Below are 26379 nucleotides of genomic sequence, written 5' to 3' on the forward strand. Positions count from 1 at the left end.
CAGCAAGTACTTTATCCAATATCCCATATGAGATAACAAGTAATTCTTCATTACAACCAAACAGATATTAACTGTTAAACTAAAAAACCCACAAATATTAAACTAACAAGTACAGAAGTGAACTCAAATTTTTATCACTTACAAAAAAATGTCAAACACAGACCAGCCTTGTTCAGAAATAATATTGCATAATAAAAAGAAGTTGAGTTTTTTAATGATGGTTAAAAATAGATGTCAGAATGAAGGAGGCCTCTATAAACACAGAATCCTCTTTCAAAAATCTTTTCATCTTCAACAAGCAAAGAGTACTTATTAAGCTGGCAGCAATGGTGGATCTATTTGCAGCAAAGGTAAATATGACCAGTGTATTCCTACACCGCTCTGCCAGTAATCAGTCATAGAAATGTACTTATGATGTTGTATTATGAGGAATTCCAACAAAATGCAGGGGAGACATTATGTTTATTTAGACAAACGTAACACAATAAATCTTGAATGTAGTTGTGGATAGTTTTCTCTGGAATAAGTACAAGTGCTTATTTTGCAAAACATTCTTCAAGCTACCTACTCACAGATTTTAGTCAGGGGTGAAACAATATTTGTGTCTGTAGATAATTATGAGTTTGTGGAACAAGTTGTGTTTTTTTTTAATGTCAAATGAGTACAATATGCAGTTGTAGCATGAACCATCTTTGTTTTAATCAAATGATGCTTGTACAAATGTCAACATAATGTTGTCAAGTCAGATGCTAACCCACTGCAGCTAAGTCATATTAATACCAACACATGCTTTGTTTTCTTTTGTGTGTTTATTTGTTTGCTGTTTCACACTGCACTCAGCAATATTCCAGCTATATGACGGTCGTCTGTAAATAACCGAGTCTGGACCAGACAATCCAGTGATTGGCATCAAAAGCATCAATCCAAGCAACTGGGATAGATGACATGCATCAACCAAGTCAGCCAGTCTGACCACCTGATCCTGTTAGTCAGTCACCTCTTACGACAACCACTGTAGCCTTTTACGCCAAGCATGGGTTGCTGAAGACCTATTCTACCCTGGGTCTTCACAGGTTGCTTTGTTGTCAAGTCAGATGTCAACCCACTGCTATTAAGTCTTAATTATACCAACACATACTTTGTTGCCGAGTCAGATGTCAACCGACTGCTGTTAAGTCTTAATTATACCAACACATACTTTGTTGTCAAGTCAGATGTCAACCCACTGCTGTTAAGTCTTAATTATACCAACACATACTTTGTTGTCAAGTCAGATGTCAACCCACTGTCTGATTTCAACCTACTGATGCCAAGTACACTGTCAATCAGTAGTTGCTAAATCCTAAGAGAGAAAGTGATGTGAAATGGAGTTTAATTTTGTGTTCAACATTATTGCACTTCTGTAGGGACATACATGCATCTGTGTGTGTGGCTGATTGTACTAGTCCGGACTAATGCTGTCTGCTAGTCCACTGACTTTTAACTGCAAGGCAGTGTAACAACAAGCAAAATCTCTTGGTATAAGATTTTTTTGGGTATGACCAACATCCTTTCACTCTCAGGGCAAACAATCTATTCACAAGTCCATGGAGGCGGACAGCTAGATCCTAAAACTGTAAATTAAGTGATCAGAAATGCCTCCTATTAAATCAGGTGATGTGCTGACACTGGGGTACAGCAAGGAGGTGGACTACTGGCCTAATTGTCTGCATTAGTCACACTTTTTCACAGTCAAACAGTCAAAGATTTAACCAATTTTTGTTGTCTTATATTCAGACAAGTTGTCAAAGAGTATTTCAAACAAACACCTGTAAAAGCTGTCAAAATAATGAGCAGAACTGTTTCAGGAACACAAGTTATGGAATGAAGATTCTTCAGGACAAAAAACTCTCAGAGATTTCCTGAGTTTCAACCGGAATGGATCATTAATTTTTTTCTGAGTGTCTTAAGAAGTTGTGTATTGGCAGAGTTTGGTGTATTTACCTGACCTGCATTATAACATAATGTGTGCTGTGGGTCCATGGATCACCATGGTGTTCGTGAATGAACTGTGATGACATGCAACTGCATCACCTTACTGTCAACAGTCCATCTTGTTAATGGGTTTTCTGTTACTATGTCTAAAATTCAAAAATCCTTATAACAAAAAATTGTTTTTTCCCTGAGTACCCCCTTCAACTTCAGCTCATGATATGACCACTGTCTCTTCAGCAGGAGGCTTGGGAAGCTCAATAAGCATTAGTAAAATGATGTTCTACACTATCCCAGTTGACTTGCCAGTTTAGTAACTTATCACTAAGTTTCTTGTATTAATCAAGCAATTCACACATGGCAAGATCTCAAACCACATGCATACTGATGTATTTAAAAGACAAGGCTGATGCTCTTTAGTACCATGGGCTAGTAAACTATCCCAGGACTACTTGTGTTCAGAGTATGTGGTCACTAGTCCTGACGACTAGTACATAAATGCCCAGCTGGTGTACACTGTCCTCATACCACATGATTCCCTCCAACCCTGAAGAGCACTTCAAACACTTCCCTAGGTGAAGCTCTATTGTCATTGTCACTTCCCTTCACCCTAAAAAATACCCAAACACTTTGAATAGACAGTTTTCATAACACTGAGACAAGTGCTGTATAAGTATTAATGTACAACCCTGTTTGCAAGAGAATCCATTATCATTTCCTCAGTATAGGCACATTAGCTACGAGCAAGTTAATTTTTTTGTGTATACAGATCTGCCAACTACAGCAATACTGACTATTTTCATCACAGACTGCTCCATAAACTGATGGTTTGGTAAAACTAGAGAATAGGTGAAGGATCAATCATATATCTTAGTGGGGTTTTTTTTCACTCATAAATGAACTATTTGTTGTTAGTAAAAATAATGAGTAAAATAGGACTGTCCCATCCAACGTTTCCTTGAATTAAGGAATCACCATTAACTGCCTTTAAACAAAGTATGTCATTGTAATTACTTCAAAAGAATTAGGTATTTCTTTAACAGACAATATTAATAGATATTAACTGAGGCATTACAAGTTTTGAAGCACAGATATTTCGTTAGCGAGTGGACACCACTTTAATGAATATGAAGCAAAGAACCTTGCGAGGTTTCATTCTGAACCACACACATAGATATTTGGATGTCAAAATTAGCTAATGTTGCATTTTGAAGCATTGTGACACAATAAATATCACATCTCAGACAGAGAAGCACCAAATTCCCAACTCTTCAGTCCCTTAAATGTGAATTACACTATCAGCATGTCAATTTTCATGTTGTTTCCTGCTCCAAATACAGTGAACATATATTCTGTGATGATAAGATGGAAAGAAATCATGGTACTCACGTTCACATTTAGTGAATCCATCCCCAACATATCCGTCGAGGCAGTCACATCGGTAGGTACCCTTCATCTTCGTGCACCGAGCTTGTGGGTGACAGTGGTGGGTGCCCTCCAGACACTCATCAAACTCTGTAACATCAGAATGAGGCTCAGTTGGCAGCCATATTGGAAACAGAAGAGAAGATTGGAAACTAATGAGAATGATAAAGTGACATTCAAAGACATCCAAATGAGGCTAAGTTGGAAACATGATGCATCAGAGTGTGTGCACAAGGATGACGTGATCTGCAGAATCTGAAAATCAAAATAAATGGTGGCCATGATGGAATGTGATCATGACCATTATGATAGGAGTCAAACACCAGCATCAAAACAGGTCAAACATGTTAACAAAGCAGTGAGTGTGTTGGAGTGAGTGAGTGTGTTGGAGAGAGTGAGGTATGTATATGTGTGTGTTGGGGGAGAAGGGGTTGGAGGGTTGAATGAGGGGAATTTAATGCTGCTTTGAACATTATTTCAGTTATCACTGTTTAACATGTACCGCTCTGTGGAAACACATGATCATGGGTATGAGAACAAGAGTCATCAGGAGATGACATATACCCCTGTTCTTGTGCAACTCAGTAATGGAGTTTGGCTACTTATACCCCTCTACTGATTCATTGCCACTGAATACGTTCAGTTCAGTGAAGAAAACAATAATGCTGTTCACTATGTTTCAACATCCCAAAGGGGCAGTCGGGTAGCCTAGTGGTGAAAGTGTTCGCTCGTCACGCCAAAGACCCGGGTCCGCTTACCGACATAGGTACAATGTGTGAAGCCCATTTCTGGTGTCCCCCTCCGTGATATTGCTGGAATATTGCTAAAAGCGGCGTAAAACCATACTCACTCACTCACTCACTCAACATCCCAAATCATCAAAAGGCACCAGTTCACCACTAGACTAATCTGTATAGCTGGTGTCAACAAGAAATATTCAACAGTTTAGGAGTTCTGTTTCGGAAACAGAAAACAGATGACAGATGGCATGACCAAAAATATATAAAATAAATATCCAAAATCATCAGAAGGCACCAGTTTACCACTGGACAGATCTTTATCGCAAGTTTTAACAAGAAATATTCAATGGTTTAGGAGTTCTGCTCCGGAAACGGAAACGGACGGCGGACAGACGGACACACTGATCACTATGTCCCTCCCATTGTTCAAAACAGGTGGATAACAATAAAATCATAACTCTCCAAAACAAATATGGACAATGATCATGTAAGGAAGAGAATATATGGATGTCAACTTCGGAGAATATGCTTACTCCTTCATCAGGTGAATGATGTAGTTTCCAGAAAACGCTACAGAGAAATCATAAATGGTCCATTCATTTCAGATCATTCCCATGCAAAAGGGTGCATGTACAGCACAATACACAACAATGTAGTTCCACAAACATATGCATAGCAACCATACCTAACATTACCAGTATATTATCACACTGTTAACCCTACACTCCCTGAATCATTTGCTTGCTCAATATCAAGTTATTTTTTCTTCATAACCTTCTTGCAAAATATCATGCCTGTATGAACTTATTTCATTATGTAACATTCAAATGTCGTCGACATTGAGGTTGTTTCAATATTCACAAAGAAATTCTCTTCTAACTTGTGTCTGATCATTTCTTTAACAAAGCTAAAGGAAATTTTTGAACTGTTCCACCTGATTGTCATTGGAGGATACTAGAGGGTATATACACGCAATGATTAGTTTCTTAGACGATAAGGTTTGGGGGGCAGTGATCTACATCCTCAATCCCATCATGCATATAGTTCAAGCACCTCTAACCAAAAGCTAATTTAACACCTTTAATTTCATTTTGTTAAAGCTATGTACAACAGAAGATAAGGAAAAAAATAACAAAAAATAACAGCCTTTGTCCACAGGTGGTTTTTTTTCTATCGCTGCTTGAAAGTTTTGCAGTAGATTTCACACTCAATAAATAACTACCAACTGTTGATTTTTTTATCTCAAGGGAGCATTTTTTGCCAACAACTTGTTTCGATAGGCGTAACAGCAGCGCTCAGTCTAAGAGGTGAGACGAGCCTACTGGAGACAACGTGTACTTCATCATCCACGACATAGTTGGAAAAGCGCCACCTAGGCAACTAGAGGGAGAACACTCACAGAAGTCTGCAGGTCTACACAGAAATAACAAGGCATTCCAGCACTCTTTAAACACCATTGAGACTCCAGCGATAGCGCTGTTATCATTCACAGTGAGATGTTACCTGTGTGATAACACCAACTATCCCCTCTGTTATCTAATCACTCTCAATGTTGTTCACAAAAAAAGACTGTGCTTCAAAGAAAATACTTAGGAAAACATTTACTTATGAAAACAGATCTATGTATACCGATGTAACACATTTTTTCCTCATTCTGTGGGTGAATGCTTCTTTGATGTATATTCTGAGGGTAAGTAGGTGTACAAGTAAGGATAATTCTACTAATGATACAGGAATGAGAAGATAATTCATTAATCTTCATAATTACCAATAAGCTAAATACCTCCCACAACGCTAAGCCTCTTAATTAGGTATAAATCAATTACAAGGGGAGATAACTGACACACCGTAACAGCTACTAATAGAAAGGTTTTACAAGCTTAATGTAGCTTAATGACTGAGATAGAGGTTAATTGGTAGGGTGGTGTTTTTCACTCTGTTGATGTGGGGGACATTATATTATGTGATTTTCTTAGCACTATGGATTAAGTTTCTCCTGATATATTCATGGGTACCTGGTAAGATTAGATTTTATAATAATTATCATAATTATTATATAGATACAATATATTTTCTGTGTGATATTTTAAGTGGGCACAGCATCCTGACGAAAAGCCTAAGAGTATCCCAACATGTAATGTATTTACTTGTAAAACAAGGTTCAATTTGCAATTTTTTCACAAACTTTGAAACCATTTTGTTTGCCTTCCTTGATAAGATAAGGCTGCAAAAAAACCTTCTTCACTAATTCAAAAATATTTTGGAACTATTTGTAAAAAGAATTGTCCAAAATTATCTTTTGCATTTTTTTTCAATGAAGTAATAACTGCTGATTAAGATTATTAAGAAGGTTCACAAGGGTTAATAAATACCTGTTCCTTGCATTGTGTCAGTGTTATCAAATCTATGAACCATGAGTGTCTCTAACAATGCTCAGGACAAAAGGCAGATGCTGCTAATTGAATGACATCACTGCAGTGATGATATCTGCAACCGCCAGAGTCCTCCTGTCAGGGACCAGTTAAATGATGGTAACTACAGTAACCAGATCCTGTGACTGGACCAAATCATCAACCTGTCCATGGACCCAATCATCAACCTGTCACTGGACCAAATCATCATCCCCCTAGACCTGTTCACAGTCCACTGTTCTGGTCATTACAAAATGATATTTCACTGGCTGCATTGAAATCATGACCATTGTAAAATAAAATGACACTCTTCGGTGAATGGAGATATGAAAATCTCCAGTACTCATGTGTCATTAATGATGTCATGAAGTGCCCTGGCCCAGAGACCATGTAGTGGTATACTGCATGGCTCTCCCATGTCCAAGTTTTTTGTTTGGTTGGTTGTTGTTTAATGCCACACTCAGCAATACTCCAGCTATATGACGCCGGTCTGTAAATAATCGATTCTTGACCAGTCAATCCAGTGACTGACATCACGAGCATTGATCCATGCAACTGGTGTTTGTTGTATCAGTGGGGGAGGGAAAACTGTGTTAGAGGCTTGAGTTTGTTGAATCAATGGGATAGGGAAAACAATGATTGACATCATGAGCATCGATCCAAGCAATTGTGATACGATGACATGCATCAACCAAGTCAGCAAGCCTGACCATCGATCCCGTTAGTCGCCTCTTTCGACAAGCATGGGGTACGTTCAAGAACTCCAGAAATTACTCAACAGAATATAGGCACCAAGAAACCATCATTTTTCTTGACAATTAATATGTTTGCAGATTTCTCTGGTTTGTTATACAGCAGGCATTAATACTACACCCTGTTGTGGATGAACAGCATTATTTCAGCTATATTGAGTAATTGAATGTTGTTTTTTGGTGCATTCAGCATTATTTCAGCGATATTGAGTAAATGAATAAGCTTAATCGCCTTTTACTGCAAGAATGGGTTGCTGAAGACCTATTCCAAAAAATAAAAATTATTTCTCCCACTAGAAACATGACACATGAACAGTACTTTGGTCTTGTGATCAGGCACTAAGTAACTCAGAGCTCGTGAGGCTGGCATTCATCACACGACCACTTGGTTACGATTCATTCAGAAAATTGGATACTAAGTAACCTCTACTTGATAACTTGAGACCCATGAAGATCCACGTTATAATTGGTCTTCAGCAACCCAAGCTTGTCGTAAGACATAACTATGCTTGTCGTAAGAGGCGACTAACAGGCTCAGATAGTCAAGCTCGCTGACTAGGTTGATGCATGTCATCGTATCCCAATGGTGCAGACTGATGCTCATGATGTCAATCACTGGATTACCTGGTCCAGAAACGATTATTTTACAAACCATTGTCATGTAGCTGGAATATTGCTGACGGCAGCATTACACAAACATACCAAACCAAACCAACCTTTGAATTCCTGAAACAAAACAATTTTGAGAGTTTCCAAAATGAAATCAACTTGAAGAAATTTGCCCAAAATAACTGAATCAATGTTTAAAAGGATATTTGTTAAAGGTTAATTCAACATTCTCTAAGAGATGTATACAAGTACAGATGAAGGGTATGGCCTCCAGATTGAGTAATAGTTGGGGATAATAGTTCCACAGCACTTCTCAAAATCTGCACAATTTGGAGAGGCTGGTTCCTCGCACATGGCTACAAGATGTGCACCTCCCACAAACATCCCAAGTAAATGCTAAGAGATTAATACTTATGTCATGAATTCTATCTGTTTTATTATAAAACATTCTTTTTGAACACAGATGGTTTACTATCCCCTGTGTGAGGTATTGTTATGTCTACTGCAGTGCACGTACCCCCAAAACGCTGCTGATAAAAAGGGGGGTGATCCTCCCTAGCTTGAAAAAAATCTGATGTAAAAACGATGTGACACAATCAGTGCTGAAGTCGGATCCCTCCCCCGCGACTAGAAACAACACTTCCGGGCTGGTTCGAAATAGCTCTACCTTTCTTGCTTTAAACAAACACGTCTCTTCCTTTATCATTTGGCTTTGATTCTGGCGACTCCCTCCAATCTCATCCTTACCCCGCCCTCGTTGGATAAATACACGTTGCGATATCATCTAGCATTCTCATTCTACAAGACTAAGACTGAAATTTTCTATACATACATCAGCAAAGACTAAATAAAGAAACCATTCTTATCTGCATGGAAGCTAGATTGATAAGAATTCTAAAATTATTAGTTTTGTCTAATCTGGAAATCACTTTTCCTTATCTGAAAAAACACACAATACTAAATATGGCAAAAGATTCATATTATCCAAGTTATGATGTATACACAGTTTTAAATAATTACATAATTCATAATTGCAAAGGCTGATTAACATGCATGAATTTAAAACTGTAAGCAAGGCCAGAAATATTTATAAACTTGCTTTATATCTCTGCTTGTCACTTTTTAAGCATTTCCTAAATAATAAAAAATAGATTCCATAATCGGTAATAATCATGTCTAGTATTGGTAACCTTTTATAACAAAATTTACAGTAACATTGACAATTTGATGGTTTGTTCTCTACTGTTTGTTCCACAACAGACTTCAGCTGAAGCCAAAGGAAGGCATTTTCCACAACAATATAATACAATAATAAGCTCAATGCTGTTATTAATTTAATATTATCCCCTCCTTCCTTATTCAAAGAAAGCAGTACTGAATGCAATAAAGAATAATTAATTTCATACACGTACACATTCTCTCTAACTCAATCTTTCATGGCCATCTTTTTACCGTGTTTCCATGGTGATCTGACTGTCACAGTAAAATACCACACTGCAATAGAATCTGTTTAAAACCAGATCTTTTACTGATTTTATGATACCTGTCTGTGTCAAGATCTGTGGACACCATGACAGGTCGCTTCAGGTGCGCCCTTGTTTTGGAAATTTTGATCTCTGCCTAAGACACTCACCACAGAACACAAAGAATTATTTCTTCACATTCAGATGTCTTCCATTATGTTCATTTTCAAGATTCAAAAATAAGATATGCTTGTCTAAATGTTAATTTTGCTCATTTGTTCTAAAAAATGTAGAAGCCTTCAGATGCTGATTGACTGCATGATTTGAAACTTTCACTGATGCAACCAACCTTATGTCTTCACACAGCTAGGTATTTTATCTGAGTATAAGATCGGATTTGAACGAGATAGCAAAGCCACATATCAAGCACACAGTTAACCAAAGCCCCACCCATGATGTTTACACTCAAATGCTACCCACCACCATGACCTGGCACACTCCTGCCAGACACTTCTACATGCTGCCTGCTGTCCTGTCCACCTAGCTCTCAGCTGTGTAGCCAACCTCTCAGGTACATTATTCTCTGTCCTGTCCACCTAGCTCTCAGCTGTGTAGCCAACCACTCAGGTACATTATTCTCTGTCCTGTACACCTAGCTCTCAGCTGTGTAGCCAACCACTCAGATACATTATTCTCTGTCCTGTACACCTAGCTCTCAGCTGTGTAGCCAACCACTCAGGTACATTATTCTCTGTCCTGTACACCTAGCTCTCAGCTGTGTAGCCAACCCCAGGTACATTATTCTCTGTCCTGTACACCTAGCTCTCAGCTGTGTAGCCAACCACTCAGATACATTATTCTCTGTCCTGTACACCTAGCTCTCAGCTGTGTAGCCAACCACTCAGGTACATTATTCTCTGTCCTGTACACCTAGCTCTCAGCTGTGTAGCCAACCACTCAGGTACATTATTCTCTGTCCTGTACACCTAGCTCTCAGCTGTGTAGCCAACCACTCAGGTACATTATTCTCTGTCCTGTACACCTAGCTCTCAGCTGTGTAGCCAACCACTCAGGTACATTATTCTCTGTCCTGACCACCTAGCTCTCAGCTGTGTAGCCAACCACTCAGGTACATTATTCTCTGTCCTGTACACCTAGCTCTCAGCTGTGTAGCCAACCACTCAGATACATTATTCTCTGTCCTGTACACCTAGCTCTCAGCTGTGTAGCCAACCACTCAGATACATTATTCTCTGTCCTGTACACCTAGCTCTCAGCTGTGTAGCCAACCACTCAGATACATTATTCTCTGTCCTGTACACCTAGCTCTCAGCTGTGTAGCCAACCACTCAGGTACATTATTCTCTGTCCTGTACACCTAGCTCTCAGCTGTGTAGCCAACCACTCAGGTACATTATTCTCTGTCCTGTACACCTAGCTCTCAGCTGTGTAGCCAACCACTCAGGTACATTATTCTCTGTCCTGTACACCTAGCTCTCAGCTGTGTAGCCAACCACTCAGGTACATTATTCTCTGTCCTGACCACCTAGCTCTCAGCTGTGTAGCCAACCACTCAGGTACATTATTCTCTGTCCTGTACACCTAGCTCTCAGCTGTGTAGCCAACCACTCAGGTACATTATTCTCTGTCCTGTACACCTAGCTCTCAGCTGTGTAGCCAACCACTCAGATACATTATTCTCTGTCCTGTACACCTAGCTCTCAGCTGTGTAGCCAACCACTCAGATACATTATTCTCTGTCCTGTCCACCTAGCTCTCAGCTGTGTAGCCAACCACTCAGATACATTATTCTCTGTCCTGTACACCTAGCTCTCAGCTGTGTAGCCAACCACTCAGGTACATTATTCTCTGTCCTGTACACCTAGCTCTCAGCTGTGTAGCCAACCACTCAGGTACATTATTCTCTGTCCTGTACACCTAGCTCTCAGCTGTGTAGCCAACCACTCAGGTACATTATTCTCTGTCCTGTACACCTAGCTCTCAGCTGTGTAGCCAACCACTCAGGTACATTATTCTCTGTCCTGACCACCTAGCTCTCAGCTGTGTAGCCAACCACTCAGGTACATTATTCTCTGTCCTGACCACCTAGCTCTCAGCTGTGTAGCCAACCACTCAGATACATTATTCTCTGTCCTGTACACCTAGCTCTCAGCTGTGTAGCCAACCACTCAGATACATTATTCTCTGTCCTGTACACCTAGCTCTCAGCTGTGTAGCCAACCCCAGGTACATTATTCTCTGTCCTGTACACCTAGCTCTCAGCTGTGTAGCCCACCACTCAGGTACATTATTCCCTGTCCTGTACACCTAGCTCTCAGCTGTGTAGCCAACCACTCAAGTACATTATTCTCTGTCCTGTCACCTGATCATCAGTATATGTTTTCTGTTACTTTGAGAATAAACTTGAGTTGAGTTGCGTTGAGTTGATCGAGGCTGTCTGCTTGCATCTTGAACCCACATCTATTATTTCGGGGACACATCAACCTAATGTTGCAGTTACAATCCTGCACTGTTGCAGTTACAATCCTGCATTGTTGTAGTTACAACACTGGACATGTTCATTTCCAAGTTTATGGTTTCATGTAATTCCTGGCAGTCCAGTTTGTTTATAAGTGTCATGTATTAATTGTTAATAACTTCAGTCCCCAAATATTATATTAAATGAATAACCTATCACTTGAAATTGCAACCATATGTCACATTCCTGGTCCCACAGATGTATATAACCACTCACACAAACTAAATATAAAATATAAAATATAAAATATTTAAAATACACTCTCTGCGGTTACTTCCATTAATTTAAGCCTACTTTTGTTTTGTAACTTAAATAACGGATCAACATAATGGATTTTTCATAAATGAAATCATCTCTTTCTATTTCCAAACCATACCAAATTATCTGCGATATCAATTGTACAGTAAGGCTTTAACCCTTTACTATAATTCACAATGATGCTAAACCTTGTACAAAGACCTCCCAATGGAAGCGCGAAGTCCTGCTAGATTGGTCAAACATGTATCATGGCTCCACTATGTGGGTGTCTGTGGGCTGGGCCTGAGAACATGTGTACAGGAAAGTAACTTGTTGCTGTAAGTAGAAATACCTATGTAATGACCTCTCAATCCCAGCCATCTTCTCCTGTCTACAGGATATTGTCCAGAAACAGCTCTACTCTTTCCCACCTTAAACTGAGTTACTGTATCATGCTGCACTGTCTTTACAGAACATGGAATACACACTCAGAGGCATTAGTCACAGTGGCCAAGTTCTTGTTTATCCTACTGTGGTTGTTAGAAGCACTTAACAAAAAATTCTATTATTTTTCATTGAAGGTTAGAAGTGTTCTGGTGTTTAAATGGACCAAGATGTTAAATATGTTTCATAAGAGCTTGAACAAGTTTAAATTCTGCCTATCCATTTGTGTGTCCTTTACAAAAGTTAATCACAGTCAGAGATGTGAAGGAGCATTGAACAGAAATATAACTTGAGGTATGGCTTTGCTACCAAAGCATATCAAAATGGTCATATTCTTGATAAATGGTTTGTTGTGTACACTGCTCAAAGAATGAATCCAAGCTATCCTGGTCTGTCTTGACAAATGGTTTATTGCATACACTATCGAGGAACGATCAAACAGTAAAATGATATTTCTCAAGAGAAATTTTATCAATAAATTAATCTGATCACAGTACATAGTTTTTCCTTTGAGTATATAAGAGGTTAATTTTCGGACAAACAGTTTGAAGATAATTGATTATTGTTTTGACATGGATATTTTCTCTTCAGTTATAAATTCTTCCACATTAGCTACAACATGACTCCATCCATTCATCACTGTGTGACTAACAGTCTGGACATGCAAATACATTCAGTCTGACCCTACGTTCAGGACGATGGCACCAGGTGTACAGAAACAGCTAGGTCATTGTGGCTCATTACTAACCCCACCCCACCCACCCCTCCCTGGGAGTTACATGTCATAACACACTGCCCATCAGTCTCCAGGTAATGACCACACATATCACTACCAGACATAACATCCACGGATCTCTCCAAGACTTCCAGGAATTCATGGAGACTGTTGGTGATTCTGTATAGCAGAGTGATAGTGTTGGATTCAGTAATGAGATGAAGGTGGTATGTCAAATCAAATAATCACTATATACATGGTGCAAAAGTGTTTAATGAATTAATTACACTTCAATCATCTTATAAGCTAATGGAAGGCAGGATGGTCCACATGTCTCACAATTTGTTTACGGAGTTGCGTCCCTTGGGTATGCCATGACACTACAATTATTTTAGATCAACCAGATTTGCCATGATTTGTAACAATGGTTTGTCAGCACCATATCAATGCACATAGGTTTCACCAAAGTGGGTGTTATCAAAGACTAGCAGAAATCCATTTCTTGTTCTAGCTCCATTTCTTGGAATGAAAGTGTTTGCAAACTCGAAAGTGTTTCTGTATCAGTGACAGTGATTGGCTCATCAATTACCTGATTTCATGATACAGCCTACATGATTGGTTCATCTATCACCCACCTTAAAATATTCCTTTTTGTGATTGGTTCATTTGTCATTTAGCTGCACAGACATGATAAGCAGAGCTGCTGGTAATTGACTTCACTACTGCACCTTCAGTAATCTGTGTCTACACTGGGACAGAGGGGATAATAACATAGAGATTCTAAACACTGACGTAAACTTAAAACAAAAACACTTGCTAGTTAATACTCCTCAGTAACTGAATATCTGGAAAGGGTACCGTTAGATTCTGACTAGAATGGGTAGATTCTGACTAGAATGGGTAGATTCTGGTAAGGGTACCGTTAGATTCTGACAAGAATGGGTAGATTCTGGTAAGGGTACCGTTAGATTTTGACAAGAATGGGTAGATTCTGGTAAGGGTACCGTTAGATTCAGACTAGAATGGGTAGATTCTGACAAGAATGGGTAGATTCTGGTAAGGGTACCGTTAGATTCTGACAAGAATGGATAGATTCTGGTAAGGGTACCGTTAGATTCTGACTAGAATGGGTAGATTCTGGTAAGGGTACCGTTAGATTCTGACAAGAATGGGTAGATTCTGGTAAGGGTACCGTTAGATTCTGACAAGAATGGGTAGATTCTGGTAAGGGTACCATTAGATCTGATTAGAATGGGTAGATTCTGGTAAGGGTACCATTAGATTCTGACAAGAATGGGTAGATTCTGGTAAGGGTACCGTTAGATTCTGACTAGAATGGGTAGATTCTGGTAAGGGTACCGTTAGATTCTGACAAGAATGGGTAGATTCTGGTAAGGGTACTGTTAGATTCTGACTAGAATGGGTAGATTCTCGTAAGGCTACTGTTAGATTCTGACTAGAATGGGTTGATTCTGACTAGAATGGGTAGATTCTGGAAAAGGTACCATAAGATTCTGACTAGAATGGGTAGATGCCGACTAGAATGGATACTTGTTGTAAGGGTGGATAAATGGATAATTTTGGTAAGGTCAGAATCAATTCTGTGAACTTGGCAGCACCTACCAGGATATACTTTGAACATTTTGGCCATGGCTGGTAGATGCTGGCAGAATATACATCCCCTCCCCACTCCCCGGTGAGCCCCGGAAGGGGTTAGAAGCTGGGAGCTAGCTTACACTGGTCATCCTGTGCGGTCACATCAGTCAAGGACCAGATAGCCACTGGTCAGTGTGAACACGGAGTGCTAATTGGGAAAGTTGTTAAGATAGAGACATGTGTGATAAGGAAATACTCCATGTACATAAATCAGATATTGGAAAGACTCAACATGTGCCCCTCAAGATATAGTAATGAATCAACATGCTACTCCACCAATGTGATTATCTCAATGTGTTTCAGGGAGCTTTGTCATTTCTACTATTTTAACAAGGAAAATGCTTCATAAGTGACTGAGTATGGTTTTATACTATTTTTTAACAATATTCAACCTATATCACAGCAAGGGAACCAGACTTTTTGAGTGAATGTTGTTTCTTTTTGTTGTTGTAGTCAGTAATATTTCAGCTATATCAAAACCTGGAACAATATTTCAGCTATATCAAAACCTGGAACAATATTTCAGCTATATCACAACCTGGAACAATATTTCAGCTATATCAAAATCTGGAGCAATATTTCAGCTACATGTATATCAAAACCTGGAACAATATTTCAGCTATATCAAAATCTGGAACAATATTTCAGCTATATCAAAACCTGGAACAATATTTCAGCTATATCAAAATCTGGAGCAATATTTCAGCTACATGTATATCAAAACCTGGAACAATATTTCAGCTATATCAAAACTTGGAACAATATTTCAGCTATATCACAAATTCAAACAACACTTCAGCTATATCAATACATGAACAACATTCTAGCTGTATCACAACTTCGAACTATATTCCAACAATATCACAGCAGAGGACACCAGAAAACATGAGAGAATGTATTTTTTTATCATCAATATTCCGGCAATATAATTATTTTTAACAATTATTTTCCAGCTATATGACGGCGGTCTGTAAAAAATCGGGTCTTGACCAGACAATCCAGTGATTGACATCATGAGCATCGATCCACACAATTGGGATACGATGACATGCATCAACCAAGTCAGTGAGTCTGACCACCCGATCCCGTTAGTCGCCTCTTACAATTTAACAAGCATAGTCGCCTTTTACAGCAAGCACGGGTTGCTGAAGACCTATTCTACCCCGGATCTTCACAGGGGGAAAGCCCAAAGTGAAGCAGGTCTCAAACATTTCCACTTCGGTGAAACCCACAAGCACGGGTATGGTGCTGACAAATAATCCCCTCTAAAGACAATCATGAGGTTCAGGGGACCTATCATGACCCCAAACCATGGGCCATGGGGCAATGTGAATAAACCCAATCAACCCACCAAGGAATCTTCCCAAACCAAATTGACACCTTCAACAATATTCAAAACAAACTCCTAAATTCAATCAGGACTTGACATGGTGTCAGCGCTGAACTCTGTCAACTGCCAGGGTCACATGGTCAAAGGGAGATAAGCATGTAGACACTCAACACAGATGCATCTTAAACAAACACACCTAATGAACTGTGCCTTTGGTTGGTTTATCCTGACCAATGAAAACAAACAAATTACTGATATAAACACGCTGCACACTTGTCCAGCATGTGACCACCTCTAACCATTACTTTAACCCTTTCTCTGCAGCAATACAAGGAACATAATGCATGGATGAACACTAAATGTCTTAGTGTAACAATTTAAGGGACATATTAGTATATTATGAACGTTCAATTATTTTTTAAATCTTGAAATTCAATTTTCCAACATCATGTGCACATTCTCACTGGATAATTTGAAAAAGAAAAAGAAATGAATAGTTCTCATAAAATCTTTTTATGGCATGTTACCTTGGCACTTTCCCCAATTGTTGGATTTAAATGTCGTTAAAGCAGTTATTTAACTTAGGCAATACTACTAAACTAATTGGTTTACATGCCGCTGACCGTAAGAAAACAAAAAGTGGAACAAAATATCTTAAGAGGCTTTTTTGTTGTATTCTTTCAACTGCAAAACAATATGATAAACTATACAATCGGCACTGGATTTATAAACACTGCACCCATGGAAACATATTCTTGAAGAACAATAAATAAATCTGACATATTCATTTTATTGATTCATTTGTCATGATGGGTACCATCTTGGTCTGTGTTGCATTAAACCACTACTTATTATATATCATCTCTGGTAGGATTGTTGACTGGTCATATTTTTCATATGAAGCTGAGATATTTTTTGTTGTTGAACACTGCACTCAGCAATATTCCAGATATATGACGACAGCCTGTAAATAATTGTTTTGAAGAGACAATCCAGAGACTGATATTATGAGCAACAATCCACACTGTTGGCATACAATGACTCTCTACCAATCAAGTGATCTGCCCGATCTTTTAAGTCACCTCAAGCACACTTTGCTGGGGACATATTCTCCTGAACCAGAATCCCCACATAGGATCAGCTGAGGAAATCTCTGTGGGCTACCAACAATAACGGTTCTATTCTAATTATATAAAGCAACAAAACCCTTTCCATAACCAATAGAAATATCTGCATAAAGCAGAGACGATAGTACAATTCCAACTATACCATTAGCATGTGTTTATGAATCACTATCAAATAGTGATGATACCAGGTGTTTGCAAAAAGGTGAGTGTATACTGCCCCATCGGTGGCACCCATCACACACACATGCAAAGGCAAGTCAATTGTTCACCTGAAAAAACACAGGAATATATGGTACAAGTCAACATAAGGAATTGCACCAGACATCATTTTTGTCACTGGAAATGTCCTCCGCATGTCTACCATGACACTTTTTACTGAGGTCTTGAATGTTAACAAATTATAATTGATATAACTCAGATCAAATTAATATTCAATCAATGAGCCATATTGTAAACTGTCATACACTCATCAACAGAAACAAATTACAAATGATTTCACATCAAAACCTTTGCTGCATCACAAATTGTGACTCCAGCTTCCCTGTGACTTCAAAAGGGTTAATGCCCAGCTGACCATGGCCATGATGAGACCATTAGGTAGGTCCCAACTCTGCATGTAAAGGTCAGACTTTAACAAATGGTCAGCAAAACAAACAAATTACCAGTGACCCCAGGCAGGACCCGGCACATGAGTTACCTGGACAGGGGTCAGGTGAGGACAGAGGCAAACAGAACCTGACAGGACTGACCCCAGAACTGGACATGGACATAATTGATGGCCATTTAGCTGTCCCAATCAAGCAGGTAGAACCTGTACACCTCTTTAGTGGGGTTAAAAATGTGATTAGGGGAAAGAGGGATGGAGGGGGTCAAGAGAAAGGGTGAAATCTTTGCAGCTTTTATCAATATTTCAGCTATTGGCTTCTTTCACTGTGTCCATGCTGTGCATCACTCTGCTTTAACCACTTGGCTACCCTACCCTACCTTGAGAGATAGAGGCTGACAGATAGGAAGGATGAAGACCATGCCATGTCACCATCTGGAACATGTCTCTCAACATTGTAGTTCCTACAGTTTTGTCTTAACAATATTTCATTATTAGCTGAGCTTACAGCACCAAGGAATAGAAGAATTTGTCTGCACTTGGACAAGTGTATATATGGGTATTTAATGTTCTGATCTTTGTACATCATTCCAGGAGGTAAATTATACCTGTGAATATCAGATCGCAATTCAGGTATGCCCATGTTATTATAGATGACATCTGTCTAGGAACAGGGTCTTGTCCTTGTCCTGCACTTGAACAAGTATATTCATTGAATGTTCTGATCTTTGTACATCATTCCAGGAGGTAAATTATACCTGTGGATCTCAGATCCCAATTCAGGTATGCCCATGTTATTATAGTTGACATCTCTCTAGGAACAGGGTCTTGTCCTTTATATCCTGCTGTAACAGGATACATTTGACAGAGGGATGGGGAAGCTGCTTTGCCAGTATTTTCAGTTATATCCTGTCAGCCTGATGGGGAGGAAGGCCTGAAGAGAAGCAGGTCTTGGATGTGTACCACTTTGATGAGACACACGAACATGGGTATGGTGCTGTGACATGGAACATATGCAAAAACATACACTGTACCATGTCACAGAATACCATGAAGACTGACTATTTTCACTATAAATTTTCAAACAATAAACAAGTAGTTAACCAATAAGGTTTCATGTCTCCATAGTCTTTGAACTTCACCCTATCATCAAAAACTTAATAAAGTTTCAGTTAGCATTCGGAAAATATTGTTTAATTCTGTTTGAAATGTTTGCCACCTCTTGTACAGCTGTCTTGTGTACATGTGTATAAGAGGCATGAATGACCCACAGTTAAACCACCTGTTATATCACACAACTGAAGGGATTCCCCTAGAACTGCTCAGAAGCCAAAATTCGGCCCCAAAGTCTGCAGCAAATATCTGTAAAAATGCCTAAAGTTGAATGACACATTCCCCAATTCAAGTTAACATAGTTACAGTAAACTACGTTTATAACGGACACGCTCATAACGACCTGATACATATAAGAAACTTACTTTTTGATCCCTGACATTTGCTGTATATATGCTGTTTATAAGCTTATAAGGAACTAAAATTTGTGGTCCCTTTGAGTTCATAACAACTGTAGTCTACTGTATGGCTCTCTGGAGATGACTTGTATTTCACTGACAACAGGAATAATAACAGCAGGAGGCAATATTTATTTGTTAAAATACCCTTTATTTAAGAATATAACAAGCATGAAATACTCATATCCCCCACCATATATGACATGCCTGGTTGTGTGCAAGGCAAGAAATATTGTACGGTTTTCAAGATCTCGACGAGAAACAAGTTGTTGCTATGGAAACTCGAAAAATAATTTTTTTTAAATCCCAAAACTGTCAAAAGGCACCAGTTTGTCATGAGACCTATCTATATGCCAAGTTTGGTTATGATATCTCTCATGGTTTTTGAGTTCTGCTCCGAAAACTAAACATGACAGCCGGAAGGACAGATGGACAGCAGCCATTTCTGTATAATAACTATAAATACATGAAATATACCAATTTTCAGGAAAATTCTGATTTTCTCCCAAATTTGCCTGCCAAGGGCACTTAGTTTGGAATAACAGATAAACCCATGCACTACATCTTATTAATAAATATATATACCTATGTTTTAGTGGTTAGTGGGAATTATTAAATGGAATTTCAGTTATTTCACAGAGTGTTAGTTACATTTGGCATGAACGCTAACCAAAGACATTTGCTACTCATTGCTGTGAAAACAGGGAAGGTGCTGACAAACCAGAGATGATAATCAAGATGAATCTGGAATGTATACTGTATTCCCTTGCATCTACAGAAACAATTGGACTTGTGTAAGCAGCACATGTATTCTGTAACAGTCAATAAGATAAGGAACTAAGTCAAATTATGACACTCAAAACATACAGCCATGGATCCTCTTCAATCCTCCTTGCTTTGAAAGATGTCATGTCATTCACAAACCTGATTAAAACCCATCAAGATCAATCACTATCCCCTCGTCCTCCCTCATCACAAATATACCAGCAGATAAACTTTCAGCAACTTGCAACTCCGAGCACCTCCAATCCCGCGATCTCCTGATCTCATTACAACATCAAACGTCCATCACACATGGTATCTGTGCAAGCTATCGCTCACACACATGATACTACATCATTAAAGGTATCTTGTATATAGGAGGGTAAACAGTAAACTTGAACTGTGGCCACCTTTCAACTCACACCTTGCATAATGCTCTTTTTAAAGTCTCAGATGAATATCTGATTTTAAATAATCTAAAAATGTCCATAAAAGATCAGGAATGGATAGGCAGAAGCCCACTAGCTTTGGGTTCCCCATTTCACAAGTGATCTTAGCGCTATCGTAAGCCTGTGTTAAAGTTTGGGAGTTACGATCATCTTACCGCTAAGATCGCTTTGTGGAACAGGACCCTTGAGATAGTGTTAAAAGCATCTGGGGATAGAAGAGTTTCAAACTATATGGGATATTGTCTCTAGCTACTAGTTACTATTACTAGTTATGTCTGTTTGCTTGTTTATTTGTTTGTTTGTTTGTATGTTGTTTAATGCCACAGCAGTCTGTAAATAATCTAGTCTGGACCAGACAATCCAGTGATTGGCATCAAGAGCATTGATCTATGTAATTGGGATACAATGACATGCATCAACCAAGTCAGCGAGCCTGACCACCTGATGCCGTTAGTCGCTTCTTATGACAAGCATAGTCACCTCTTACAACAAGCATGACAAGCTGAAAGAATTACTAGTTACGACTAGTCCACCAATAACTTTCTATTACGGGGGATTATTACTATTATCTGTTTATCTCACGATTTTCGAATCCCAAAGAACAACATTTTTAAACTAAAAGTCTGACTAGGAACAAGTTGCATACCCTACTTATATTTAAGATATAAATAAAGTATCAGTCATGCTAAAATTGTCAAAACCATGCCAGCATAACACGCCTCTTCTATGTGTCCTCTAATCACTTACCGTATTCGACGTAATAATCGTCCCGCTCTAATAAGCGTCCACAGCGATATTTGCGAATGTATTGGCAAGTGAACAATCCCAATTAGCACCCCTTCCGATTTATCAATGTACACAAGACTTATTTATTCGCGTATAATACACACTCATGTGTTATATGCACCCTTAATTTTGGGCAATTACATTCTGGAAAAATATAACTGTCGTACATAAACACTTCAGGCTGTCAGCATAAACCACGAAATTTATCTTTCAACTCTTTTTTTTTCAACAAAATAATATTCTAATAAGAGCTCCCTATTTCTAAATTTGAGAGCGCCCTGGGCACTTATCATGTAGAATACGGTATGCTGCTGTTTGTGGCCTGAGCATAAAACAAGATATTTTTATTTGATGTTAAATGATGAATGTGTTCTGCATGGATACTCCCATGTCACTTCAAAGAATGTGTGCTTTGGATCTGAACACATGGTAAAGTAAATGATTATCTGTACTTTTTAATGTTCTTATTTTTAATGTCACTATGTTAACTAGCAACATTTATACTTGTGATCGATATCTTGTCATCGGTCCATGGCATATTGCTAATGATTGATAGATCGTTTGTTCTAAGCAATGTTCTAGCTACATTGTATATGATGGTGGTCTGTAAATAATCCAGTGTGGACCAGTCCATCCAGTGACTGACATTCGTAGCATCAATATGATGACATGCATCACTAAAGTAAGCAAGCCTGACCACCCATTCCAATTCAACTCTTACAAAAAGCATGGGTTGCTGAAGACCAATCCTAACCTGGATCTTCACAGGAGCAATATTGCAATGTATTGATAGCATAATGTCATACTTTCTATACTGAAGATATTTTTTTATTCTGCAAACTGAATCAATATAGGGTTAAATACAATGAATTACGAGTTCAAGCTAGTCTGTCTAACCATGAAGGATGCATCGTTTCAAATCTTATAGGGTATTATCACTAGCTAGTTCTGCAGCAGCTTTCTGTATTCCTGAAGATGACTTTCATTCTGTTTAATGTATTTTAGAGTTACACAATCAACTAAAAGCAGTTCTTACCATATGTCGCAAACATTTTTGCCTTACAACTTGAATGGTGTACCAGACCAGCTTGGAAAGAATCATCAAGAACAAAATATTCAAACTACAAAATATTCAATAATTCGCTCTGCAACCACGATATCAGGTGAAAAATACTCCAAAGGAAAAAATACATATCTGCTTCCCCCATCTATCCTCGAAAATAAAAACCATTCCTTAAAAAAAATCTGCAATTCACACAAGACATGATGTAGCAATTACAAACAGGAATGAAGGCCAACTCTTGTAGCCTAGTTTCACAGAGAGATAACTGTAAGTTGCACACACGGCATCAATGGCAGTCTTGACAGGATTTCAGACCCACCTTTGGTTCTTGTCCAACTCTCGGATTTCATGCTGACCTTGAGCCTTTCCACCAAACAAAGGTCAATGCTAGCTTCAGATCGAGTGCAATATGAACAATAAGTGTGAACTTGACATGTTTCATTCACTGAATGAGTGAGTGAAGGATTTATTATCACAATCTACATGTTGATATTTGTCCCCTTTCCTATCTGCAAGGTTCCATGATCCATGGAATATTGTAAAAAAAGGCTTAAAAGACCATAATCACTCAAGAAGTAAGAATTTGAAAGTTTATTTTTTTCACAATTTAATGACTAGTTGAGGCAATTCATTGATATTATTAAACAAATGTAGTTTTCAGTCCATTTCTCATTGACAATCTTTTTTGGGATTGATAATATTTACAATAACGTACACATTCTACCTGCTGAAACATTCAAGCTGTCTGTTCATTTACACAAATAAATGAAGAAATACCTGTGACATATTATCTCTGTAAGTCTGTTTAGGGAAACCAAGAAAAATAATTCTTACAGTGTTTGTCTTGCAAGCTTTCATGAACCTGTGACCCAGACATAACACTGCATCAGTTATTACAACAAAATAACTTCATCACCAACACTTCAGCTGATACACAAGAAATATGTTTATAACAAACAATTAGGTAATCGAGTAGTTACCGAGGAGACAACTTGTTTTCCATCGACAAATTGAATGACTGAGCCCCGAAGGCCGAGGGCCATGACCCACAACTCTGTGTCTGAAGTCACATCCAAGATCAACACCAACGCCATGGATGCTTTCTATCTATGCCTGCTGAAATCTTGGCCCTGTTTGTTTTGGAACCATTACACTTGAAAAGAATGGAGATTTGGACTTGTGCTGCCACCTGTTTTCAGACAATAGACCATTCTTGATATTCCTGTAATTCTGGAGGAAAAGTTACAAAGTAATACTATGCCGCTGTCTGCACCCTGGCAAGAATAAACGCCATGCTGTCAGCATATATCATACAGAGGTGTGTGCTCCACTGCCTGTTAGGTCCTGCTATGTGCAACACAATGCAATACAAGAATAATCACCTGCCAGACATATAATATACAAGCCCATAAACCCTGTGTGTTCTTCACACCCAGGCCGGTGTGCAGTGAAAGGCTGAAGTCTCCATGTACAGTAAGTGCTGGAGGCAGTACATGATGTGTGACGCTGCATGCATCTTAATAAATCCATAACACAACACTTACTTTATCCTTTATGGAAATGTATTACCATTGTGTGTCTGTGTAACTCACTTCAGAAAGTAGTATTACACAATATAGTGTATACACCAACTTCTAAAGGTATGGGTCATACTGATTACTGCAAAAATGAGTGAATGAGTGAGTGAGTTGGTTTTAATGTCGCTTTAAACAGTATTCCAGTTACATAACGGCGTGTCAACTTAATGTGGGAGGAAAGCCCGAGGTGATGCAGGTCTTAGACGTTTACCACTTCGGTGAAACCCACGAGCACGGGTATGGTGCTGATAAACCTAGAAACATAATCGGGGCGAACCGGGATTCCAACCCACAATCATAGGTTTCTGGCGTGCCCAAGGGATGCAACTCTGCACAGCGAATTGCGGCACCTTAGACGACTGGCCACCCGTGCCCCCTTAGTGAAAAATGAAATATGATGAGAACCGAATCTCAGCCACTGACATCGGTCATACATATGTATGTATGTATGTATGTATGTATGTATGTATGTATGTATGTATGTATGTATGTATGTATGTATGTATGTCTTATATTTGTGCTTCTTTCTTTTACTTCTGTAAATGTGCTCAAAGTGTCACATGTATGTTTATGTTAACTGATTGTATGCATGTCTACAAACTTGCCTCTGTTCTGTTATGGAATGTTTTTTGCAATACATACATCTTATCTTAATGATTGATTTCACGATTCAGTGAACAAATAAACCATACCTTCCTTCAAATGACCTCAAACCTCCCCTATAGTCCAGCCTAGGACTCTGATGGCCACCTATACTATGCCAGTACCTAACACCCATAAAATAAACCTACATAGGCACAAATAACCCGCACCTTCCTTCAAATGACCTCAAACCTTCCCTATAGTCGAGCCTTATAAGCTAGGACTCTGATGGCCACCTATACTATGCCAGTACCTAACACCCATAAACTAAACCCACATAGGCACATATAAACCACACCTTCCTTCAAATGACCTCAAACCTCCCCTCCAGTCCAACCTAGGACTCTGATGGCCACCTATACTATGCCAGTACCTAACACCCATAAACTAAACCCACATAGGCACATATAAACCACACCTTCCTTCAAATGACCTCAAACCTCTCCTCCAGTCCAACCTAGGACTCTGATGGCCACCTATACTATGCCAGTACCTAACACCAATAAACTAAACCCACACAGACACATATAAACTACACCTTCCTTTAAATGATCTCTCCCCTCCGATGCAACCAAGGACCCTGTAGCCATCCTACTAAGCCCCTGTGGTCCCCTGTTTTCTACCTGTAAATACTTGTTTATTTCTGCTACTATTTCCTGTTTAACTTACATGAACCCATTCTGCACACACCTGCAATGTGTCCCAGCAAATTGCATGTTCCACTTAGCATCTCTGACAGGCAAAGTCAAACAAATTGAGGTCATTAAAAGTCACGGTTCAAGTCGTGCGAGATAAGAACATGCATGAACAGAGGCATATGGACATAAAGGTCACTTCAAGGTCAACTTTCAACTTCCTCTCCTGATTGAGAAGAAGTAAACAGATCGTACCTACATGGATCAAAGTTCCAAAATAGATGTCTGATTAGAATTGTAAATAAACCATGCCATCTGACAAGGCACCTGCTTTGGAAAATAAACAATAAGGAATGCTTCACATTTCTGACAATTACACACTCCAAGTAAAACTTGCTGGCCATTTATGGGGTATAGGGATCCCAATGTTGGCTGTGTTACATCCAATGCACTGCCTGTGTTTTCATATATATATAGTGATGCTCATCACGTGTGGCAGGTCATTAAATGGCGGAATCACGGATGAGAATTGTCACTTATAACGTCACTTATTTGAGTAAACATGCCAAACTTTGATAACTGTTGTCAGAACTGACAATCTTTCCATATGCATTTTACTACTTAATGTGTCTGACTTGAAAACATATAATTGAATTTGAGACTAATTTTTCTTGTAATATTGATTTTTTTAGCAATGTGCCAATTCAAGATGCAGATGGCAAAACAAATCAAAATTATTTCAGGATTGATATGAAATTATTTCCTCAAAACGACAAAATTACAAACACAAAGATGTTTAAAATATATCAAAATCAAGTCTCAATCCAATGATTGGTATCATGTGCAAAGTTGCAATCACGTCAAAGCTAGACCATCCACTCCATTAAATTGCTTCTTGTGACACACATAGGTTTCTGGTGTCTTATTCTAA

General features: G+C 38.8%; 1 protein-coding gene across 1 annotated transcript in view; it reads right to left on the minus strand.

Annotated features, from left to right (window-relative positions):
* Window positions 1–26379, minus strand: part of LOC124127034 (protein kinase C-binding protein NELL2-like) — a 116825-nt gene that overhangs the window by 41643 nt on the left and 48803 nt on the right. Inside the window, exon 2 of the mRNA XM_046490506.2 lies at window positions 3361–3486. Coding sequence (XP_046346462.2) covers window positions 3361–3486 — 126 coding nt within the window. The remainder of the gene's footprint in view (window positions 1–3360; window positions 3487–26379) is intronic.

Source organism: Haliotis rufescens, unplaced genomic scaffold, assembly GCF_023055435.1.
Source record: "Haliotis rufescens isolate VD_foot unplaced genomic scaffold, xgHalRufe1.0.p SCAF_5, whole genome shotgun sequence".
Lineage (NCBI taxonomy): Eukaryota > Metazoa > Mollusca > Gastropoda > Lepetellida > Haliotidae > Haliotis > Haliotis rufescens.